Source organism: Cebidichthys violaceus, unplaced genomic scaffold, assembly GCF_023349555.1.
Source record: "Cebidichthys violaceus isolate CVI_PGR_0920_01 unplaced genomic scaffold, fCebVio1.0.p SCAF_107, whole genome shotgun sequence".
NCBI lineage: Eukaryota > Metazoa > Chordata > Actinopteri > Perciformes > Stichaeidae > Cebidichthys > Cebidichthys violaceus.
Genome location: NW_027176271.1, coordinates 10,001 through 32,141, shown reverse-complemented (window position 1 = coordinate 32,141; position 22,141 = coordinate 10,001). Strand labels below are relative to the sequence as shown.

General features: G+C 41.1%; 1 protein-coding gene across 1 annotated transcript; it reads left to right on the top strand.

Moving 5' to 3' along the window:
- Positions 1-226: 226 nt before the first annotated feature.
- Positions 227-12,095, top strand: LOC137888791 (serine/threonine-protein kinase pim-3-like). The gene is made up of 7 exons (XM_068732286.1): positions 227-255; positions 4,743-4,860; positions 9,122-9,234; positions 10,069-10,119; positions 10,359-10,722; positions 10,958-11,134; positions 11,241-12,095. Exons 2-7 carry the CDS (start codon positions 4,848-4,850, stop codon positions 11,411-11,413), a joined length of 891 nt encoding a protein of 296 aa, XP_068588387.1. The 5' UTR covers positions 227-255; positions 4,743-4,847; the 3' UTR covers positions 11,414-12,095.
- Positions 12,096-22,141: the final 10,046 nt, after the last annotated feature.

Here is a 22,141-nt window from a genome sequence, read left to right as displayed (position 1 = left end):
CAGTTCATAGCAGTGAAACAATTAGAAAGGGCGAAGGGAGAGACAGAGAACTGCAATTTTTAATGTTGACACACTAAACACTTTTTCTATTTTTCTCTTTCTGAAACTCATTTTCTTGAGAAATGCTAATACATGTGTCCTCTGTATCTGCCTCTCTCCCTGCTGTTTTAGCCCTCAGGAAGTCCAAACAAAGATGGGGAGATCTCATCACTATCAGAACTTTCATCTGAGCCACTTGCAGCTTCCACGAGCTTGGTAAGTGTCAAACAAACCCTTTGAACTGGTCCTGTCCCTAATGACAGGCCTCCTAATAGTTTACTTCACCCTGTTATTGTTACTTGCCAGTTACAATGCAAGTATCCACCCAGGTAATCAGAAACGATTACTTGCTGGCTGTATTGTAGAGTTGGAAGCTTCAAATCTTCAATCATAAAAGATGATAGGCAAATTCTAAATCAACATTTGAATTCTCCCCTGCTTTTTTTTTTTTTGCATGTCTATTCATTCATTGTGTTTAAGCCCGACGGACCCGAATTCGGGTCCGCTGTAGCATTTATCGTCGAAAAAAGTCCATTTATGCATGTGTACAATTTATGAATATGAATATGAATATCCCCCCAAAAAATAAAAGATCTGGGTAAAACGTACAATCTAACACATTTTTACAAACTCCAAACTCCATTCTACACAACTATTTTTCGCAAATAAAAGATTTATCACAAAATCACGTATTTCTAGCCATAACTCGCTCTTCTCCGAGTTAGCATCACAAAGCTAACGGTTAGCATAGGCAACCGAGATAGCAAAAAGCACGAACATTCGACACAGATTCCAGAACTACCATTAGATCGTCTCTCCGGTAAACCCTCACAAAGCTGTGAGCAAACAAACACCAGAAACACAATGCGTAATATCCTTCAAAATCATCCAAAGCTTTTTCCCTTTTCGTTGTTCTGCTGTAAATCTCCCTTAATTCCGTCAACAATATTTCTACCTATTTCCGGTGCGTCGCTGAAATGTCCCCGTGTAGAAACAAGGGTCTGTCTAGCAAGGCGCCGTGGGGGGAAGGGATCGATTTCTGGCGATCTTTTGCGCAGGTTTCAGGTGACGCGCCACGGTGTGTTTGTTAAATAGCCAGGACTCAGACGCTTCTAAGGAGGGTCCATTGACTGAAATCGACCAACCATAGGCTGAGCTAGGAGACCTGGACTGGAAGCCAGATGAGAAAATCCCATGGATGACAGACATAAACAGGCTCAGAGAGGATCCAGGCTCTCTAAATGATGCCAAACTGCTGCATATGATAGATTGAACACTATTAGTCATAAAGAAAGTGAAATATATAATTATATACTATATAAAATTACAATGGAACAGCTGGAACAAAATTACATTTTGGTTGCCCTTGGCTGAAATCTCTGCACTCAAACCTCTCTAGCGCTTGAATGCTTCCCTTTATCAAAGAAAACATTGTGCAGAGAGACTCTCAACCTATTGGGCTATGATCTGGGAGAGGTTTGAGCTTTCAACTACAACATTAAAAAAATATATCTTATCGAAATTGGATTAATTTATAATCGGAGATAAAGAATTTCAATTTGTGCTGTGTTCCATCTTAATGTACTCTTAACCAGTAACATATATACTGATATTTACAAATCTGAACAAATCTCACAAGTGTCAGCTTTCTAAAATATAAAAACTATTAAAATACACCTTATATTTAGACGAAAATCACTCTCTTTACTATGGGTATGCAAAAATCGAGGAGAGGCCTACAAATAGGCATAGGGCTTAATAGGTTTTAAAGACGATAATTCTTGACAGTTGCAGATGAATATTAGGTAACGCCAATATTAGTAAGCTATTATACTATTTGTGGGCGGGTGGTAAGGCTGCACTGAATGTCCGTTTTTTTACATTCTAAGCTTTTATTGGGGTTTTTGAATGAAGCTTTGAATGTAGGTTGTCATATTTTAAGATGTTATCACCCTAGAATCATGGAAATGGGTTAGGGTTAGTAAATATGATTTAGTGTTTAAGTGGTAATATAAATGTAATTGAAGTTGCTGTCGGTTGACTGCATTGATAAGGTTATTTGGTAATGATGGTGGGGCTCTTTAAAAAGTGATACAGTATTCATAGAACCAAGACTTGAACATCTGACCTTAAATTACAAAGACTTTTCAATGGGGCCTCCTGCACATTATGTTTTAGTTTTAGTAATAAAGAAAATGTGTGTATGAGTGTAGAGATCTGGCTCTTCAGCTCTTTGTGAACGTCTTGTTCTGGAGAAATGGTAATATGTGTTTGTCTCTGGTGTTTAGTCCTCAGGAAGTCCAAACCCAGAGAGGGAGACCTCATCAGCACCAAGCCTTCCATCTGAGCTACTGGAGTCTTCCAAGTGTTTGGTAAGTGTCAAACAAGTAGTGCTTTTAGTTTGTCCCATATGACAGCCTCCTGATAGGTTATTTTAACCTGGCCTTCATGGCTGGTATGTTATATATAGATGGAAATGCATATCTTCCCCCAAATTCTATATACTTTGCCTCTTTGACCTGAAAAACTCACACATTACATGACAGTGATTTAGCAGACGCTTTTATCCAAAGCGACTTCCAATTCAGATTCTATCACACCGTAGGCACAGCTACGGGAGACATTTCAGGGTGAAGTGTCTTGCTCAAGGACACATCGACATGCGACTGGTGGAGCAGGAGCCAGGGTTCAAACTGCCGATCCTCTGATTGAAATAATACATTTATATAAGAAACAAATTGAATTGGAAATTAAACATCAAACCCCATTCTTTAACGAACACATTTAAAGGTTTAATTAGCTCTCCATGACAGCTAGCTCTATCATGCACACTCTCCTCTTCTCTCTCACACACACACACACACACACACACACTATCTCTATCTCTCGGTGTGTCTCTTTCTTTTTCTCTTTCTCTCCTTGATGCAAGCAGACCAGTTCATAGCAGTGAAACAATTAGAAAGGGCGAAGGGAGAGACAGAGAACTGCAATTTTTAATGTTGACACACTAAACACTTTTTCTATTTTTCTCTTTCTGAAACTCATTTTTTTGAGAAATGCTAATACATGTGTCCTCTGTATCTGCCTCTCTCCCTGCTGTTTTAGCCCTCAGGAAGTCCAAACAAAGATGGGGAGATCTCATCACTATCAGAACTTTCATCTGAGTCACTTGCAGCTTCCACGAGCTTGGTAAGTGTCAAACAAACCCTTTGAACTGGTCCTGTCCCTAATGACAGGCCTCCTAGTTTACTTCACCCTGTTATTGTTACTTGCCAGTTGCAATGCAAGTATCCACCCAGGTAATCAGAAACGATTACTTGCTGGCTGTACTGTAGAGTTGGAAGCTTCAAATCTTCAATCATAAAAGATGATAGGCAAATTCTAAATCAACATTTGAATTCTCCACTGCTTTTTTTTTTTTGCATGTCTATTCATTCATTGTGTTTAAGCCCGACGGACCCGAATTCGGGTCCGCTGTAGCATTTATCGTTGAAAAAAGTCCATTTATGCATGTGTACAATTTATGAATATGAATATCCCTCCAAAAAATAAAAGATCTGGGTAAAACGTACAATCTAACACATTTTTACAAACTCCAAACTCCATTCTACACAACTATTATACGCAAATAAAAGATTTGCGTATAATCAAAAGCGAAAGCCTTAACTCCAAAAAGATATGGATTGATGCACAATAGTTTGTTCAATAAAACATGTTCTTTTTTCAATCAATTTTGAGTTTTGGACTGGACAATTACAGAGATGAGGACTGCGTCACTCGCTGTGTGTGTGTGAGTGAGAAAGAAGGTGAAAGGTGTACTATTGCATTCAATGTTTCTGTAAGTTATTAATATTAGTAACTTGAGTGTCAACGTTATGAATGATGCTTAAAAGCTTCAAACTATTCAGTATAGCAAAAGAAAGTTAAAGGAACATTGCATGCAATAGTCCACCTTTTACCTTCCCTTCCCCTCTCTCTGTCACTCTCTCTCTCATTGACAGCAAGCACCACGGCACTCTGCACCTATTGTTATGTCATTTTGTGAACAAAAGTTATTTTCATTCAAGGAAGTTCATTTAATAAAAAGGACTACCTCATTTCATTTGATGAATCACTTCATTCAATGACAATTTTGTTTGAGAAATACATTTTTTGGGTGATGACGACATAAGCAGATGACAGACATTCTGAGCTTCATCCGTAAACCTCAAACAAATGTCAAAAAATGACATTGGGTAGAGCCCCAGCTATATGTGCAGCTACAATGAGATTGCACTATATTTGAGTTGTGGGTGTTTTGAGACAAAATAATTCATTAGTGGTTGTGTGCAAGCTATATGCATTCACCAAACCTAACATTTGGCTACAATGTCTACACCTGGGCAGCGCCTCACATTTTACTTTGCCATTGTTACTAATGGGAAAATCTACTGCATTTGGAACTTGCAGCATGTATCTACTCTTGATATCTGCTTGTTTGCAGCCCATTCACTTTTTTATAATGTACAGTTTGTATCAGAATGAGTTAGGTTGTCATATTTTCATCACATGGGAAAAAATGGCAAACATGGTCCCAACCATACATTCACCGCTGTGTTGTTATCATGTACCTTTACTTAAAACTACAAGGGTTTCATATCCTTCTTCAATGTATAACAGTAACTACTGCCAGTGCTTTATATTGTTTTGTTTTTCCCTTATAGGAAACAAGCCTGGACTTTGAGAGCAACACAGAGATATTATCCCCTGAAAGTCCATCCTCTGGTGTTGGTGATGACCCAGATGTTCCACCTGTGGGGACCTTCAAGATGATGACAAAAGGTTGGACATTGAATTATTATTGAAATGAACATTTCATTAACATTGAAATAAGGAATTCTTCAACTCAAAATGCAGAGAAATCCACTGAAGGGAACATTAACGACACAACCAAATCTTACTTCTTAGTTTCTTCTGCCATTGTCTTCTCTTCACTTGAGCAATCTGGAAAGAATAAAGTTTGGAGAAACACGGTCAAAGCAGAAAGATTGTCTGTGATAGGAAACCGATTCAGTCATGGTGGTTATCACACCCTTACCTAACTCTGACCCGATATGCTTCATGAATCAGCAACCTCCTCTAACACCTCTAACAATGGCGCAGCCCCCCCTCCTCCTCCCCCCGTCTTGAATCTGCGCAGACGTTTGGGGTAAACATGTAATGCCTTTTTAAAGTCCAAACTTTCTAAAAGCGTGACAAAACAGGAAAACTTTGACGGTTCAAACACTTAAACCAGGCGAAGCAACTAATTCTAATGAATAATTCCACTGACACACTACTGTATCAGTTCACATAACTGACAGGGCGCAAATGATTGCGCTAATTGCAGAGAGGTGTCACACTTTTTTTCATTCAATTTCCATTAAAAGTAACGGAGGTAAACACAGAGAGAGAGGGACCTGCTTTTACCGTGTCTGAAGATGAGTGTCGACAGGCCAGAGGTGGGCCGTTCTGAGAAGCTTTACCAAACCCCATACTCTGATTGGCTGAGCAGCTCAGGGGGGCAACGTGACCCCCAAAGTGAGCCCGCTGTCATCATGGAAATTTAAAGAACAAACAATGATGAGATAACGTAAATGTTAATATTCTTATCACTTTCATTATTTCCCCCCATGTTTTAGGGATGCTAGAGGTTTTGACTTGAGTTGTTTTGACCAGAAATGGATTAGCAACCATTTTTCTCAAGCATTTCCATTTGTTGGGCAGACTTGTTGATCATTATCAGAGAAAAGACAGATTGTTTTTGTTCTGACATTATTTCATGTCTCTTCATACCTTTATCCTTCCCCTCTCTTCCATGCCATCATACTTTTCCTCTCTCACCATCCTGCACACTCCTTTTCACATTTTCATCGCCCCTCTCCAGTCCATGTAGATGGAAAGATGGCCTTGTTGATATTGTAGTATGAAACCGGAAAAAAAATCTTTGCATTTAATTTTTGTGTACTTTCTCCGACACTCTTAGACACTCCCAGGTCAGGTGGTGGTCTCTTCAACTCAGAGTGTCAGGTTTCACAGATCATCCAGTCAGAGTTGGTCTTCAATACAACCCCACTCCTGTCCTCTTTCTTTTCTTGATAGCCTAGAGCCTAGAGTTACGCTCACCAAACTCAATTTCAGCATTCCAAGTATTGTTCTTCGAATCTTTATTGTTGGAATGCTGATTCAGCATTCCAAGTACTGTTCTTCGAATCTTTATTCCGCTATTTCTTCCGTCGCGCTTGAAACTCTTCTTCTTCTTCAGTTTTTAAGCTACAGAAACCGTTCAACTATGTAAATGTTCAGCTCTTTCAGCTCATGTGTGCTGTGTCTCTTCATATTTCCAATCTTTCAACTTTTTGAATTATGAAGCTTTTTGCAACCTATTTTTTGAATGGGATGTCTATGGAGAATATTTTTAAATCCTCTTAAACTTGTTCAACTTTCAAATCCTTCTACTTCCTCATACTTTCAGCTACAGACACCATTTAAACTTTTGAATGTTGAGTAAACCCTGATCAATGATTGTATGTTATAATTATTTTGATATCTTTTACACTTTTTGAACTGTAGCAATTTTGCTTTTATGTTTTTTTCAGTCCTTTTCTGCTTTTATAATGGGTGTGTATTGCGCAGCTTAGAGTGCGTGATGTCACCGCTAGAGTGAAGAGGAGCTTGAGATTCCTGTGAAAAAAATATTTGTCTTTTGCCACTAACTCCTCAATTTTCACTCTTCATGCATAATTTTTGGATGGAAACGTAGCTAATCTTGTCCTTGTCGTAGACAAATGACTGTGGAATCCCACAGATTTACACATTTGGCACAAAAGCCTTTAATTGAGAGGAAAACCAACTTTCTCCTCCATAGACCCCAATGTTAAAACGTACTTCAAAAAAGTCTTGCACAGACAACCGTACCCCATTTTTAAATTGCCATTGAAGCCACTTTTTTTTACACTACAGACACAATTTTCGCATGATCTGTTCTTCAAGTCATCCTCCCTCTCCAGTATTAATATTGGAAAAATAGGGGCTATGGTTATGGGGGTTTGTGGTTTTGTTTGACAGGTGTTTTCCAGTCTTTTTCTTATGAAAAGGCTGCCAGGCTCACAGGTGTTCGTGCTTGAGCTAATTACTGATGTTTATAAACACACAGACTCACAGACTCTCCAACCGCTGCGTCATCACCATGGGAACCAGTGACACACACACACACACACACACACACACACACTCTCTTTCTCTCTCTCTGTCTGTCTGTCTGTCTCTCTACACACTCAGTTCATCTGACTGTCTGTCTGTCTGTCTCTCTCTCCCACACACTCAGTCTATCTGTCTGTCTGTCTGTCTGTCTCTCTCTACACACTCAGTCCATCTGACTGTCTGTCTGTCTGTCTCTCTCTACACACTCAGTCCATCTGTCTGTCTGTCTGCCTGTCTCTCTCTCTCTCCCTTTCTGTGAATGAATCCTGTCATTTAATAACCTCTGTTTGTGTGTTTCATACATTCTGTCTCCTCTCCTCTCTCCCCCACCCAGCCCAACTCTTTCAAAATAAAAGCCCCATGGATTAACTGTATTTAAACATTAAGCTCAAAATGAGGCTTTTTTGTTGAAATAATTAATGCTCTTACTAATACTGTGACAACTACTACTACTGCTGCTAATATTTCTAGTATTACTACTGCTACTGCTAATACTACTACTACTACTTCAACTACAACTTTTGCTGTTGCTACTACTACTATTACTATTACTGCTACTATCAATATTATTACTACCACTACTGCTATTCCTACCACTACAATTACTTATACTACAACTGCTACTACTACTACTGCTATTCATGCTACTACCAGTACTAATACTACTACAGCTATTAGTACGACTGCTATAGTACTTCTACTACTACTACGACTACTACTACTGTTATATTAAATACTACGACCACTACTACAGCTATTACTACGACAACTGATACTACTACTTCTACTACTTCTTCTAATTACTAATACTTCTACTACTAATAATACTTCTACTACTACTACTACTACTACAAATATCACTACTGCTACGACTAGTACTTATTCTAAAGCTACTAGTACTTCTACTAATAATAATACTTCTACTACAACTGCAACTTCTACTACTACTACTACTACAAATATCACTACTGCTGACATATTTTAAGCCACAGAAACCGTTAGAATATCAAAATGTTCAGCTCTTTCAGGAGAGGGTGATATGAATTCATATTTGTAATCTTTAAACTATAATATTAATCTTTTTGCAATTTGTTTTGAATGGGATATCTATGGAGAAAATCTTCAAATCCTGTTAAACTTCTTCAACGTTCAAAGCCTTCTTCTTTCTCATACTTTCTGCTACAGACACCATAGTTAAATGTTTCAACTAGAAGGTTTTTTTTGGGAGAAGCCACGAGCAGCATGCTGCTCTCTTAAGTCCAGCATGGATGTGCCGGCGAAGCTGCAGCAAGGTAACGGTCCTAAAACTAACTTTAAAAAAAACACCTTAAATTCACTCAGCCGATGTCTTCCGAGCATCACGTGTTCACGTCGTAGAGGTTAAAACAAATGTGTGAATCTAAATTATAATTTAAATTCACACATTTTTAGACCCAGACTGGATGTGTGCTGCAGCGTGACTGTAGGAGCTAGGTATGGCCTGTGTCTTTTTGTATAAACTTTTTTGTCACTTCCGGTACACCTCCGGTAATTGAGTCACATGGTGTTGGGGATGGCCACAATGGGGTTATCATTGGTTCAGTGATGTTGGTCTGGTGGAAGGAATGGAAGGAGAGGGGGTGAGAGAGGGAGCCTTATTTTTTGTTGACCGCTTTATACACACTATTTTACAAGCTATATACACTACTATTGTCATTGTTGGACTGTATGCTATCCAGAATCAAGTTAGTTTGTTGTCCCCAAATAAACTCACAACACTCAGCCACTGGATCGGTGTGAATCATTTGTGTGTGTGTGTGTGTGTGTGTGTGTGTGTGTGTGTGTGTGTATATAATATCTTTTATTTGTATTTATTCTTTAGTCAAAGCGGAGGAGACGCAGCCGTTTGAGAAGCTGTACCGACTGGGCTCGGTGCTCGGCAAGGGGGGGTTCGGCACCGTCTACTCGGCCGTGCGCCTCTCCGACGGGCTGCCGGTAAGAAGAGCGCGGAGAGCCGCTTTGTTTTGGTCCCACAGCACATGGCCGCTGCTGGGCGAGCACGCGTCAAGCTACACACACCGCAGGCGGCTGGGCTTCCGGTTTCTGCCTTCAAAAATAAAAGCAGCACTAAAGCGTTACAAAATATTAGCAAAAGTTATTTGAATTGTAAATTGACTAAAACTAAAACATCTTTCGATTATCCTAGCTGTTGTAGATAACAGATATATTTCACATATATTAGTTTTTTTTCCCATATTCTACTTTCTTATTTACCTACATTTCTATTTCGTGATGTTTTTCTTACTTCATTTAATTTTCTCTTCATATATTTATTGTTCAGAACCAAAACACCGAGGTAAATTCCCATGTGTGAAAACCAACTGCGCATTATGGTTTGACTTTGTGCTTTTATTTGGAAAGCGGTGACTATTCCACCTTACTTCCGGTTTCCCCTCATGTCAGCTGTGTAACTTGACTCATCCCGGGTGTGCCTGGCATGTGGTCTTTGTTTTCACAAAGAAACATCGTCTGTGACGCTTACACTTCCTCTTATAGTGAAAATCAATCGTGTTACTTCGCTTTATTCTCTTTGAGGAAACGGTAATAGTTACATGATTGATCATATTTTTATGAAATTACCCAAAAACTGGTGGGGGAATGCTTTTTAATTCACTATTGAAGAAAAACAAAGAGCTTTGTGTGACTGTTAACAGTCAGAGATTGATATTATGGCAGTTTATGATGTGTTTTTACAGATAACCATCGTCTACCCTCTTATATAGTATGTTATAACTGTACGGTGTGTTGATGGCGTTTGTTTACATGCAGGTTGCTGTGAAGCACGTGTGCAGAGACAGAGTGACGGGGTGGGGCTCTCTGGTGAGATCATACATGCAGATATAACTGTTGTATAACAACTTCCTGTCAGTTTAACCACCACTTCAGCTACTATGTTAGTTCATTCATCCTTTTATGAAAAATGCCCGTGTACAAGATGACAACAATGAACAATTAAAACGCATTATTTACCAGCACAAAAGACTTAATTTGTCCCACATTTAGTAATTGCATGCATTTTAATTCATGCACAGCGAGCTGATGATCCGTTTCTTCCTCAGTGTGGCACTGTGGTTCCTCTGGAGGTGGTGATGTTGAAGAAAGTGGGCGGGGCGTTCGACGGCGTGGTGCGTCTGCTGGACTGGTGGGAGCAGGCGGACGGCTGGATGATGGTGATGGAGCGTCCCGAGCTGAGCCAGGACCTGTACGACTACATCACGGAGCGCGGCGCGCTGGACGAGGCGGCTGCGCGCGGCTTCTTCCTGCAGGTGCTGGAGGCGGTACGTCACTGCTACGGCTGCGGCGTCGTCCACCGAGACATCAAGGACGAGAACCTGCTGGTGGACCTGAGGACCGGGCAGCTCAAACTGATCGACTTCGGCTCGGGGGCCCTCCTCAAAGACGAGGCTTTCACCGAGTTCAATGGTGAGTCCGATCAGCTGAGAGAATCTGAAGAGCTGTGGGGATTGTTTCTGAAAATCTGGACGTTTTAAAATATCGGAAAGGTGTTTTGGGTCAGTGACTACCGTCCCATCATGCACCGGTTCTGTAATGTTGTCAGCGTCTCCGGGAGTATTTTCCCGCACGATGGTGATCCGTCACTTCCTGCTCCACTCTGACACACACTGTACCTGTAGTGATGTAACTCTCCTCCCTCCAGGCACGCTGGTGTACTGTCCTCCGGAGTGGATCCGGTTCCATCGGTACCACGGTCGCTCGGCCACAGTGTGGTCTCTCGGCGTGCTGCTGTACGACATGGTGTGCGGGGACATCCCCTTCCAACAGGACAAGGAGATCCTGAGAGGACGGATCTACTTCAGACGCGACGTCTCCTCAGGTGAGCCGGAGCGTGACGAGATCACGCGACCAGGTTTTTACATCGACGTCTGAACAAAACCAGAGATGAGTGTTCTTCATCTCCTCCTTGTTTATTTTTACTTCAGAGTGCCAGCAGCTGATTGGCTGGTGCCTGAGCCAGCAGCCGTCAGACCGGCCGACCCTGGAGCAGATCCTCCTCCACACGTGGGTGACCGGCAGCGACGGGCAGCGCACGGACGCCGCCGACACCGACAACGCCATCACACCTGACTCCTCCCCCAGCCAGCAGAGCCTCTGATTGGTCAGCGTTTGGCTGCTGGGAAGAGTTGTTTTTTTTTTGGTTTTTTTTCTGAGTGACTCTGTGTGCTCCTCAGCGCCCCCCTGCTGTTCATGAGGGACGGAGCAGCCCCTCGTAGAGGCTCGACACTCGTCGAGGGTTCGTGTTCAGAGTGCCTTGAGTTTGAAAAGCTGCAGATCAGGAGTCGGAAAACATATGTTTTTTTGAATATGTCTGCTCCCCTCTTCAGGCAAAGCTTTATTTTTCTACAGTGTCGGTTTATGGAGACGGTTGGTTGATTGTTTCTGTTGTTAAATGTTTTGTGTTGATAAACTACAATGTCTTCTCTCTGCCCTCGGTCTCTGGGTGTTAAATGCACAGTCAATGCAAATATTCAGTATTATATTTGTGTGTGTATATATATATTTTTATATATATATATTTTGTACATTCTGTTATATTTCTTTAGTAAAGAGACATTCCTCATCATTTGTTTATTTATTTAAGTTGTCGAACCTTTCTAAAATGTTTTTACTTTTTGTAACTTTTTTTTTTTTTTTTTTCTGAAAGCGGGAAGAAAATCTGAATCAGGATTCCTCACATTCTGATTCTGTTAGTTCATGTTAGTTCAAACTATTTTTTCATAAAACTTGTTTGTATATAAACTGATTTTCTGTGTGATTTTGTGTGTCTTTTACCTAAAAAAAATACATAAATAATGAAGTCTCTAACAGAGGAGGAAAATACATGAATTTGAACTTTTGTTTAAGACCACCCTGAACAAACACTTAATGTTGTGACTATTTAATTGATAATGAAATGAACAATATAGGAAGACACAACTCTTTATTTCTCATTTCAAGGGTTAAAGAAGTCTCATAGTCTTCCATTAAGGCAACGAATGTTGAAATCGCTGAATAACTGAATATAACAATATAATTTATTGATGATTTAATTGCTGAATTGAAGGTAATCCATTTAATAATCATTGAAGCTCCACGAAATGGGCAAACAAACCCCTCAGTGAACACGTGGACAGCATTGGTGTTAATCAGGGATGGTAAAGAAGTAAACTCTTATATTTTAAGCAGCACGTTCTGTGATTATTTTGTGCACATGTGTTGTAGTAATAGCTGGTTGTTGTAGTCACTGCTTGAATTCAAACCGTCACTGTTCACTCTGAATGTGGATCGGTACTTTGACTGGAGGACACACATGACACCCAGAAACATCCCGAAGAACAGAGAAAACAGACCCCACCACACACTTGTAGTGGGCCATAAGAGATCATTGAGAGAGGGATTCTTTTTGTATTTTATCTTTATAAAATTCTGACAAATTAAACTTTTTAATACAAAATATAGTTTCTATGCGGACGACACCGTTGTGTTTAGTTCTAATGAATTTAAACACTTTTTTAAGTTTAGAAGTGGAATCTAAAATGTTGGCATTGACCAATGAATATTTCACAGTTATGAAATCACTATTATGGATGATTACAAACAGTACTACGTCTCACACGGGACACCATTATGTTGAAGTTTGAGCTGGTCTGGTTGTTAGGAAATGACAAATATAATAAATGTTATCAATAGAACTCAATATTTAAAAACATTAGATTTCAATAATAATGGGGAACCACAATGATGTTGGTTCAGTAGTTCAAAAAGGAATGAAAATGTCTACTAAAAGTAATTATTTATTATCAAAATGATACAATGTAATTAACAGGAAATCACATTTTTTACCAAAGGAACATTACAGCCATTTAAGGTAGACTCATAACATTGCTAATACTAAACTATCAATTTGGAACTTTGATTAATATTCAAATGAACAAAAACCAAATACCACCATATCAACAGCTAATAAATTGAAGTATTTTAGAGTTCCTGACTAGTAGTAGTAGTAGTAGTAGTAGTAGTTAGTAGCTGTAGCTGCTGATGTTAACACATCTATCGGAAATGATGAGAAAACACCGACAGCATTAATCTGATATACATCTCAGCCTGTCCTGGTTGTCATGGAAACATTCCTATGTCTGCAGTCAGTCAGCAGCTTCTTGTGAAATCAGATATAATCAGTTTCACACAACCGCAGTTCAGAAAGATGTGAATATGATCTGTAAAACTAAAGACGAGTCTCAGTAAAGCTCCACCTCGTCCTGTACGCAGACATAAACTGAGGACAGCACATGAGACAATCAGAGAGACAGACGGGCAGAGAGACAGTCCACCTGGACGTCATGGATGACCTGTTGATGATGCTGCTGTCGTTGTTGTTGTGGATCTCAGGTAGGACTCTGAATTAGAGATGATGTGTTTTATTACAATATTTCTGTTGCATCTTTAAATCAGAGAACACACACACACACACACACTCTCTCACACACACACACACACACACACACACACACACACACACACACACACACACACACGGGTCAACCACAAATAACTCTTTTCAAATTGAATGTCATGCATATTTGTGAACAATGTGTTTAACCTCACAAAATAAGGTCTCATTTGTTCACTTTTGAAAGTGGTTATATATATTTTTAACAGTATTTTTTAACTTCAACTAAAAAATGTCAGGTGGCACCACCACCACATATTTGTAAAAAAAAAAAATATATATATATATATATATATATATATATATATATATATCTATTTCCCTACTATTCATTATCACTAATACTTTGACAAGTATCCCTCAGAGTGTCTACAATGCCGAACACATACTTATTAGGGCCCGAGCACCGACGTAGTCGGAGCGGAGGACCTATTGTTATTCTAATGTTTTTTATTATTATTATTATTATTATTATTATTATTATTATTATTATTATTATTATTAGGGCCCGAGCACCGACGTAGTCGGAGCGGAGGACCTATTGTTATTCTAATGTTTTTTATTAGGGCCCGAGCACCGACGTAGTCGGAGCGGAGGACCTATTGTTATTCTAATGTTTTTTATTATTATTATTATTATTATTATTATTATTATTATTATTATTATTATTATTAGGGCCCGAGCAGCGACGTAGTCGGAGCGGAGGACCTATTGTTATTCTAATGTTTTTTATTATTATTAGGGCCCGAGCACCGACGTAGTCGGAGCGGAGGACCTATTGTTATTCTAATGTTTTTTATTATTATTATTATTATTATTATTATTATTATCGTACCAGTTTCATCGCAAAAAGGAGGTGCTTGTGATACTGGGAATCTTTTGAAATTTGGCACAAAATTCAATCGTGGTGAAAATTCCAGTATTATTGGGGTGTCCAGCTGCGGCATGACATTTTGGCTCGATAGCGCCCCCTACAGAGCAGCCCCAACTTTGGGTTTGACCTAGCTGTATGAAATTTGGTAGGTATGTGGAACGTGATGGGACGTACAAAAAAGTCAAAAGGAGGTATATCCTAAACCAAACAGGAAGTCGGCCATTTTGAATTTGATGACGTTTTTGAACCGTTTCAAGGCACCGTAATTTAACGAACTCCTCGTAGAGATTAAACCCGATTGCCTTCAGATTTGGTCAGTATGCTCTTGAGACCTTGGCAGTGAAACAATACTCAAAGATCAAAAAGTTGCGGCAAAAAAACACCATTCGCCATGAAACAGGAAGTTGTTGTAACTCGGCTGTACATTGCCTAATCTGCTCCAAATTTGTCATATGTCATAACATCCTGACCCTGAACACATGTATATGACAATTTTGAATCCTAGTAATAGCGCCACCTAGTGGCAACAGGAAGTCATAGGTTGTGTACTTTGACACCCTACTGCTCACAGATTAATCGGATCCCTCTCAAATTTTGTCACAAAAGCCTTAAGACGTTGATAATGCTTCATTGTGAAAATTGTAGGAAGTTGTCGAAGCATGGCGACGTGGCGGCTCTGCGAATTTCGATCCTTCGCCATGAACGAATAAACTGATGTAACTCAACTCCGCATCATCAGATCTTTACCAGATTTCACATGTTTGATTAAACTCCAGGCCTGAAGACATCTGCAAGCCAATTTTGAATCATAGTCATAGCGCCACCTACTGGCAACAGTAAGTTAAAGTCTTTATACTTTGGCTTGTTTCTCTAAGGGTTAGGGTTAGGGTTAGGTTTAGGATTAGGGTTTTGGGGAACAGTGCTGTAAAAAAACAGCCCCGCCCCCGATGTACTGTCCATCACCGAGCCCAGCTCCGAGGTCCTCAATGTTCATTTAGGCCCTGCGGTTCCTTGGTGCCGAGTCTAGCGATCCATTTTTTCTCCGCAGTTTTCCTTTGGGCCGTGGTCCAGGTGTCTTTGCACTCAACTACTGTTGTAGTTAATGATGCCAGTCCATGGAGGAGAAAGTGTTTGACCCGTGGTGTGGCCATCTTCTTTCTCCTGGTGATGTTATATTTGTGTTGGGCATAGCGTGTAGCGAGCATATTCCCTGTTTCACCCACATATTTCAAGGAACACTGTTCGCATGAAATAATGTAAACAGTTTTTTGTGTGAGGGTCTCCTCGGATTAAGGATTTGAATATTTCCCCTGTGCTGTTGTTGGTGAGCCAATGCCGATGTTTAAAGTAGTCCTTGAGTATTTTGGGCCTAGGTTTAGAAAGTGGTGGCATTTTAGCCTTTACCAGAAAATCTTGCAGATTTTTATTCCTTCTAAACGCTGGGATAATGCTATGGTTTTGTAACGTGGGAGACCCTTTGATGTATTTATTGAAGTGAATTCTGAGTTGATTTGACAGGTTCCTTGTGGACGGCGAGTAGGTGGTGATGAGCAGAAGATTAGAGGTAAGTGTTGTAGGTTTCACATCTAGAAAAGTCTTGAGGACCTTTCTACAGAAGGACCTGGAGTACCCCCTTGTGGACAATGCACGAAACAGTGTTTTGACTGCTTCCTGAAAATCCTTCTGTCCTGTGCAAATTCTGTGGAATCAAAGTAGCTGTGATTTAATTAGACCAGCGTAAGTATGTTTGTGATGAAAGCTAGTTTTATACAGGAGAGCATGCGTGTCAGTTTCTTTAAAGAAGACTTTGATGTCCAGACATTGAGTTTTTTGGAAATTGTTTAGTTTAAATTGTTAGTCGTATCCAGAAAATCCACAGAAGTCAGACTACTGGTAGATTTAATCTTGATCGAGTCCCTGTGGGTATTGAGGGTATTAAGGAAGGTGTCAAATTCTTGTTTGTTGTGGGTCCAAACTCCCCAGATATCATCCAGGTATCTATAATAATGGAGCGGCTTTTTGTCACAGGCCTGCAGTGCAGAAGCCTCCCACTCAGCCATAAAGATGTTGGCATAAGCTGGTGCAAATTTTTTGCCCATGGCTGTTCCTTTAATTTGTAGAAACCATTCCTCATTAAATTGGAAATCATTTTTGGTCTAATTTATCTCCAATAATTGTAATAGCTCTTTGTCTGGCCTCTTTTTGTTCCTGTGTTTTTGAAATGCATTTTTAATGGCTTGTAGTCCCTCTTGAATGTCAATGTTAGTGTATAAGCTGTCAATATCAATAGTGAAGAGAATGGCTCCATTTGGAATTTTCAATTTCTTCACGATATCCACAAAATGATAGGTGTCCTTAATATAGCTGGGGTGTGTTGTGGAGAGAGGATTTAAAAAGTGGTCCAATTACTCCGCCGTGTGGTAGGTTTCGCTGCTGCAGTCTGAGACAGTTGGTCGGCCCGGAGGGATTTTATGCGGTAAGCTCCATTTGTTGGGATCCTTGTGGATTTTAGGGAGCATATAGAATAATCTAGCTCTGGGTGTGGAGTCCCCCATAAGATAGTGCTTCTGTTTAGTGTTGATGAACTTTTTCTCATGTAAAGATTTTATGATTTTATTCACTAAGGGGATGGTGTCCAGGTAGATTGGTTTATCCAATTTGACATAATATTTTGAGTCGTTCAATTGTCTGTAGCCTTCCCACAAATATTGTTCCCTATCCAAAATCACTATGGCACTGCCTTTATCTGCCGGTTTGATAACCACGTGTTTGTTATCTTTTAATTGTGTGAGGGCTCTGATTTCAGATTGGCTAAGATTAGGAGTGACTTTATGGACTTTAAATTTGGTGTCAAAATGTCTCTCGTCTGCCTGGATGATATTCTCAATTTCGCGTGGAATAACTGCTTTTGGAGGAGTCCACGTTGATTTAAGAATAAAGGGGAGTCGTTTTGTGGGAGGCATATGCTCATAGTACACAGCTAATTTGAGTCTTCTGTGATATTGTTGTACATCGTGCTTAGTCTGTGGGAAGATATCCTTATTAGTGCCCTTAGTGGGGATAAAATTGAGTCCCCGGGAGAGCAGGGATAGTTGTTCAGCTGTTAATTTTACATTTTTGGTTAAGTTGATAACCGATTTGTTCCCCTCCTGTGAAGGCAGGCTTGTGGGGACTCTTAATTTAAAAACGAAGACCAGTGGTCAAACATGGCTTTTGCCGTCTCATGTGTCCAGTGAATATTGTCTATTTCTGTTTTGAATTGAGTGCTGGGTAACATGGGAATATACTCACTCAACGATGCAATGTGTAGGTTGAGTTCTGTTAAGCAGAGTTTCTCCTTGGCTGTCAGGTTGTGGGAGAAGTTGATCTGTGGAACGAGGATCTCAGCACCGGGAAAGCTAAGCTTCGCCGTTCTCAGCATACTCTGTAGTTGCTTGATGGACGTTTCTTTTGCCTTTTGATCCCGGTTACAGATGCCGAAGGACATAATGATCTTCTCCACCGTGCCAAATGCTGTCGTATTTTCCAGGACCCCTTCCGCATTCCTGAAGTTGGCCCCTGGAAAGGAATCAATCTGCAGGTCAGAGATGGTGTGTGGTGGCAGTTGATGAACATTTGAGTCTCCCATAATGACCCATTTTTTGTGGATGTTGAGGTGCCAGTCTTTCATCTTTCTCGAAGTGGTCATATGTCTTGTAGGACGGAACCGGCCCGCTGCTTGGGGTGTAAAAAGTGGGTTAGGGTTAGGGTTAGGGTTAGGTTTGTTGAGAAGCGCGGCCCTCCTAAGAGGGCCACGAGGGGCACTGGCACAAGGGGGCTGTCCTTTAAAACAAGCTTTGATAAAAGACCCCTAAAATAAATAAAAGGGATAAAAGAATAAAATATTAAAAATTAACCTTAAAAAGTAAATGGAAAATAATAAATAATAAATAATGGTTTACAAACCATTTAAAGGAAAAATAAATGAGAAGGTTAAACAACCCTAAAACACAACAAAATAGAAATAAAAGAATACAGTTTTAAGAAGTATGTTTTAATCAAATCACAATAACAGTTTTGAAACAATTAAAAGATAAAAAAAGGGGAAAAGAAAGGAATAAAAACTGTAAAAAATGTTTTGGTTAAAACAGCTTCGCAGTAGAGCACCCGCCAGCGGGGCAGTTGGAGAGGGAGTGTTATAAGGGGAGGGGAGGTTAAAAGTTAAAACAGGATAAAAGCTCCATGTTCAACCCGGGGGGGTACAGGTCCATCCATCGAAGGAACCCTCGTTTTAAAAGGACTAGAAATAAAATTCATAAAAACGGACAGCAGGGGATAAGAAATTAAAACAAAATAATACACAGTGTTTCCTTAATAAATATATAAATAAAAACATAAACATAACACAATATATAATATAATACAATAATAAATAAAATATAGCAAAAATACACAGACACCACATCTAAAAGGTAAGTGCTATTAAAACGGGTGGGAAAAAGGGTAAAACCATGCAGGTGTGGAAAGGAAACACTGGTTAAAAGGGATAAGTGCTTTAAAAATGTGTAAAATTGTGTTCAATAAAATCATCCCCTGACTGCCGTTAAAAGAGGGGGCGGGGGGGTTTTATAAGAAAGGAGTCCTAAAAAAACGTCCAAAAGGGGGCCTCGTCTGCCAGCGGGGAGGAGGGCAGTATAGGGGAGGTGTGGCCCCACCATGGGGGGAATTAAATAGATAAATAAATTAAGGTAGAAATATAAATAACAGATATATAATATAAATAAATAGACAAACCAGTTAAAGAGGTTGAAAAAGGTGGATAAAAGAACCATGCATAATATTATAAAAACGCCCACACGTGAAAGACAAAATAAATAACAAATATAAGGGGTACCATGGTGGGGCTGTGGAGGGGGGGTGGGTTAAAAGTATGGCAGACAAGGCTCCCAGATGTAAAAGGGGGGGACGGAAACAAACCTGACGGGGCGATCCATGGAGGGAGAAGGTAAAAGAAAGAAAGGGGGGGGGGGGGGGGGGGGGGGGGCCTTAAAAGAGCCACAGACTGGGTTAATATTTTTCGTTTAGCCCGTGAGGGTCTATGGTCCCCAGTCTGTGGATCCACTTCCTCTCCGCCGCTTGCCGCTGCGCCGTGCTCCACCGCTTGCTGCTCTCCAGGCCCACACTCTGGAGACCGTGTGAGCCATGGAGTTTAAAATGAACATATAGGACGCTCGTGCCATTCCCCCTGTTGATCATATAAAAGTGTTGCTTGATTCGCAGGTGCAGTTCATTCTTTGTCTCCCCCACGTACAACCTGTGGCAGGCCCCGCACCTCACAGCGTAAACTACATTGGAGGCTGTGGGTGGCAGGGCCTGCCCCAAGTTAAAATCGAGTCTACTCTGGGGGTTAAAAACGTGGGGGAGACGCATAAAACCGATCTCCGAACCTCGAAGCGCTTCCCTCCTGGTCTCTCTCTTATTGAGGTCCGTATGGACCAGGATATCTTTAAGGTTTTTACTTCTACGAAAGGCGGAGATCACACGACTGGCCCCCAGGGCGGCACAGTGCTCCCTCGTCCCCTGGAAATTATCTTTAATAGGTTTTTAAAAATTGTGAGTGCAGTTTGAAAACGTTAAAACTAAAGGGACGAGGGAGTGGGCCGGTTTTTGTGGGGTGCCCCTGCCGCCTCTGAAGGTGTCGGCGACCTCCGCCTTGATCGTCCTAAGGAAGCGCCTCGAGTAACCCCTGAGCCTCAATGCGCCAAAGAGGGTGCTGGTCGCCTCCTCGACGTGGCCCGGGAGGGTGCAGATCCTGTGGAACCGGATCAGCTGAGACTTGATGAGACCCCTGTACGTGTGTTTGGGGTGATAACTGGATTTATGAAGGAGTGCATGCCGGTCGGTGTCCTTGAAGTGGACTTTGGTGGCCAGGGTCTTGTTCTGGTCGCTGGATCCTTGAAAGAAGACCCTGGTGTCAAGGAACTCGACCGAGAGGTGTTGGAGGGTATGTTTGAGCTTAATCTTGGGGTGATGTGTATTTAAGATGTCCAAAAATGTGTGAAAGTGCTCTTCAGTGTGGTCCCAGAGGCCGAAGATGTCGTCCAGGTACCGGAAATATAAAAGGGGTTTGTAATGGAGTTTATTGAATGCTGTTCTCTCCCAATGGGCCAGGTAGATGTTTGCATACGCCGGGGAGTATTTTCGGCCCATTGCACATCCGCACAGCTGGAGATAATGTTTATTATTCAAGGTGAAGTCGTTCCAAGTCAGGGTGATGCTGAGGAGTTGAATGATTTCCTTGTCTGGTCTGGATGGGTCGGGGTGTTTACTAAAGAGGTCTTGAATGGCAATGAGGCCGAGGGGGGTTTCTATATTGGTGTACAGTGAATCTATGTCTATGGTGAAGAGAAAGGTATGACCGGGTACCTGGAGGTTTTTAATTTTATTGATAAAGTGGTAGGTGTCCTGAAGATAACTGGGGTGGAGTTGGGAAAGTGGGTTAATAAAGTGGTCGATGTATTCGGTGATGTTATAGGACTCGGAACCGCAATCGCTGACTATAGGGCGGCCGACCGGAATAACGGAGGGGACCGTCCAGGTCACAGGAGGCTTGTGGATCTTGGGGAGCAGGTAGAAGAGGCGAGGCCTGGGTTCATCCGGACCGTCCAGATATTGTTTTTGTTTTGCATTGATGTACTGATTGTTGTGTAGGCTATGTGTGATGTCTCTTATAAGTTGTTGTGTTTCTAGTTGTAGTGAGTGCGTGAGTGGTGCATAATATGTGTTGTTATTTAACTGTCTGTCTGCTTCTAATATGTAGTTATGTCTGTCCTGTAATACAATCTGGCCCCCTTTGTCGGCTGGTTTGATGACTATGTGTTTGTTGTTACCCAATGTTTTAAGAATGTGTTTGTGTTGCTGGCTAATGTTAGGCTGCGTGTGTGCAAGGGGGCGCCATTGTGTAAGTGCTGCTAAATTTTTCTGGATGAGTTGGGTGATGTGGGGTGAAAGGGTGTTGGTGTAGGGTTCCCAGGAGGACGGTCCAGTGAACGGCACAGGCTCTCGCCCCGGTGCTCCCCAGAAGTGATCGAGTAACTTAAGCCTCCTGTGAAAGGTGTGGAGGTCCCCCCTGAGCTCCGGTCGGGTGGGGGGTTTTGGTGTGGGGATGAAGGTAAGTCCTTTTTCCAGTATCTCCAGCTGCGCGGGTGTGAGGGAGAGAGCAGCACAGAGGTTTGTTATGTTGGATGGAGGGGGAGATAGATGGTTCTTTTCCTCCCCCGTCAGTAGTTTAAATGTTGTTTCCAGTACCTGAACAACATCTCCGCCGTCCGGGGTGTCCAATGTATGTTATCCTTGGTGCTGACCTGAAACAGAAGGGGGTTGATCTCTGGTATAAAATTGTATTTGGTGGAGATGAGGGTGTTAAGGTAGTGAAGGGAGGCTATCTTACAGGGGTCTAGGGAAGGTGAGAAATTAAGTATGGGGATATAGATTGTGGCGTTGGGGAAGGTGAGGTGTGCGGTTTTCCATAGCTGTTGCAA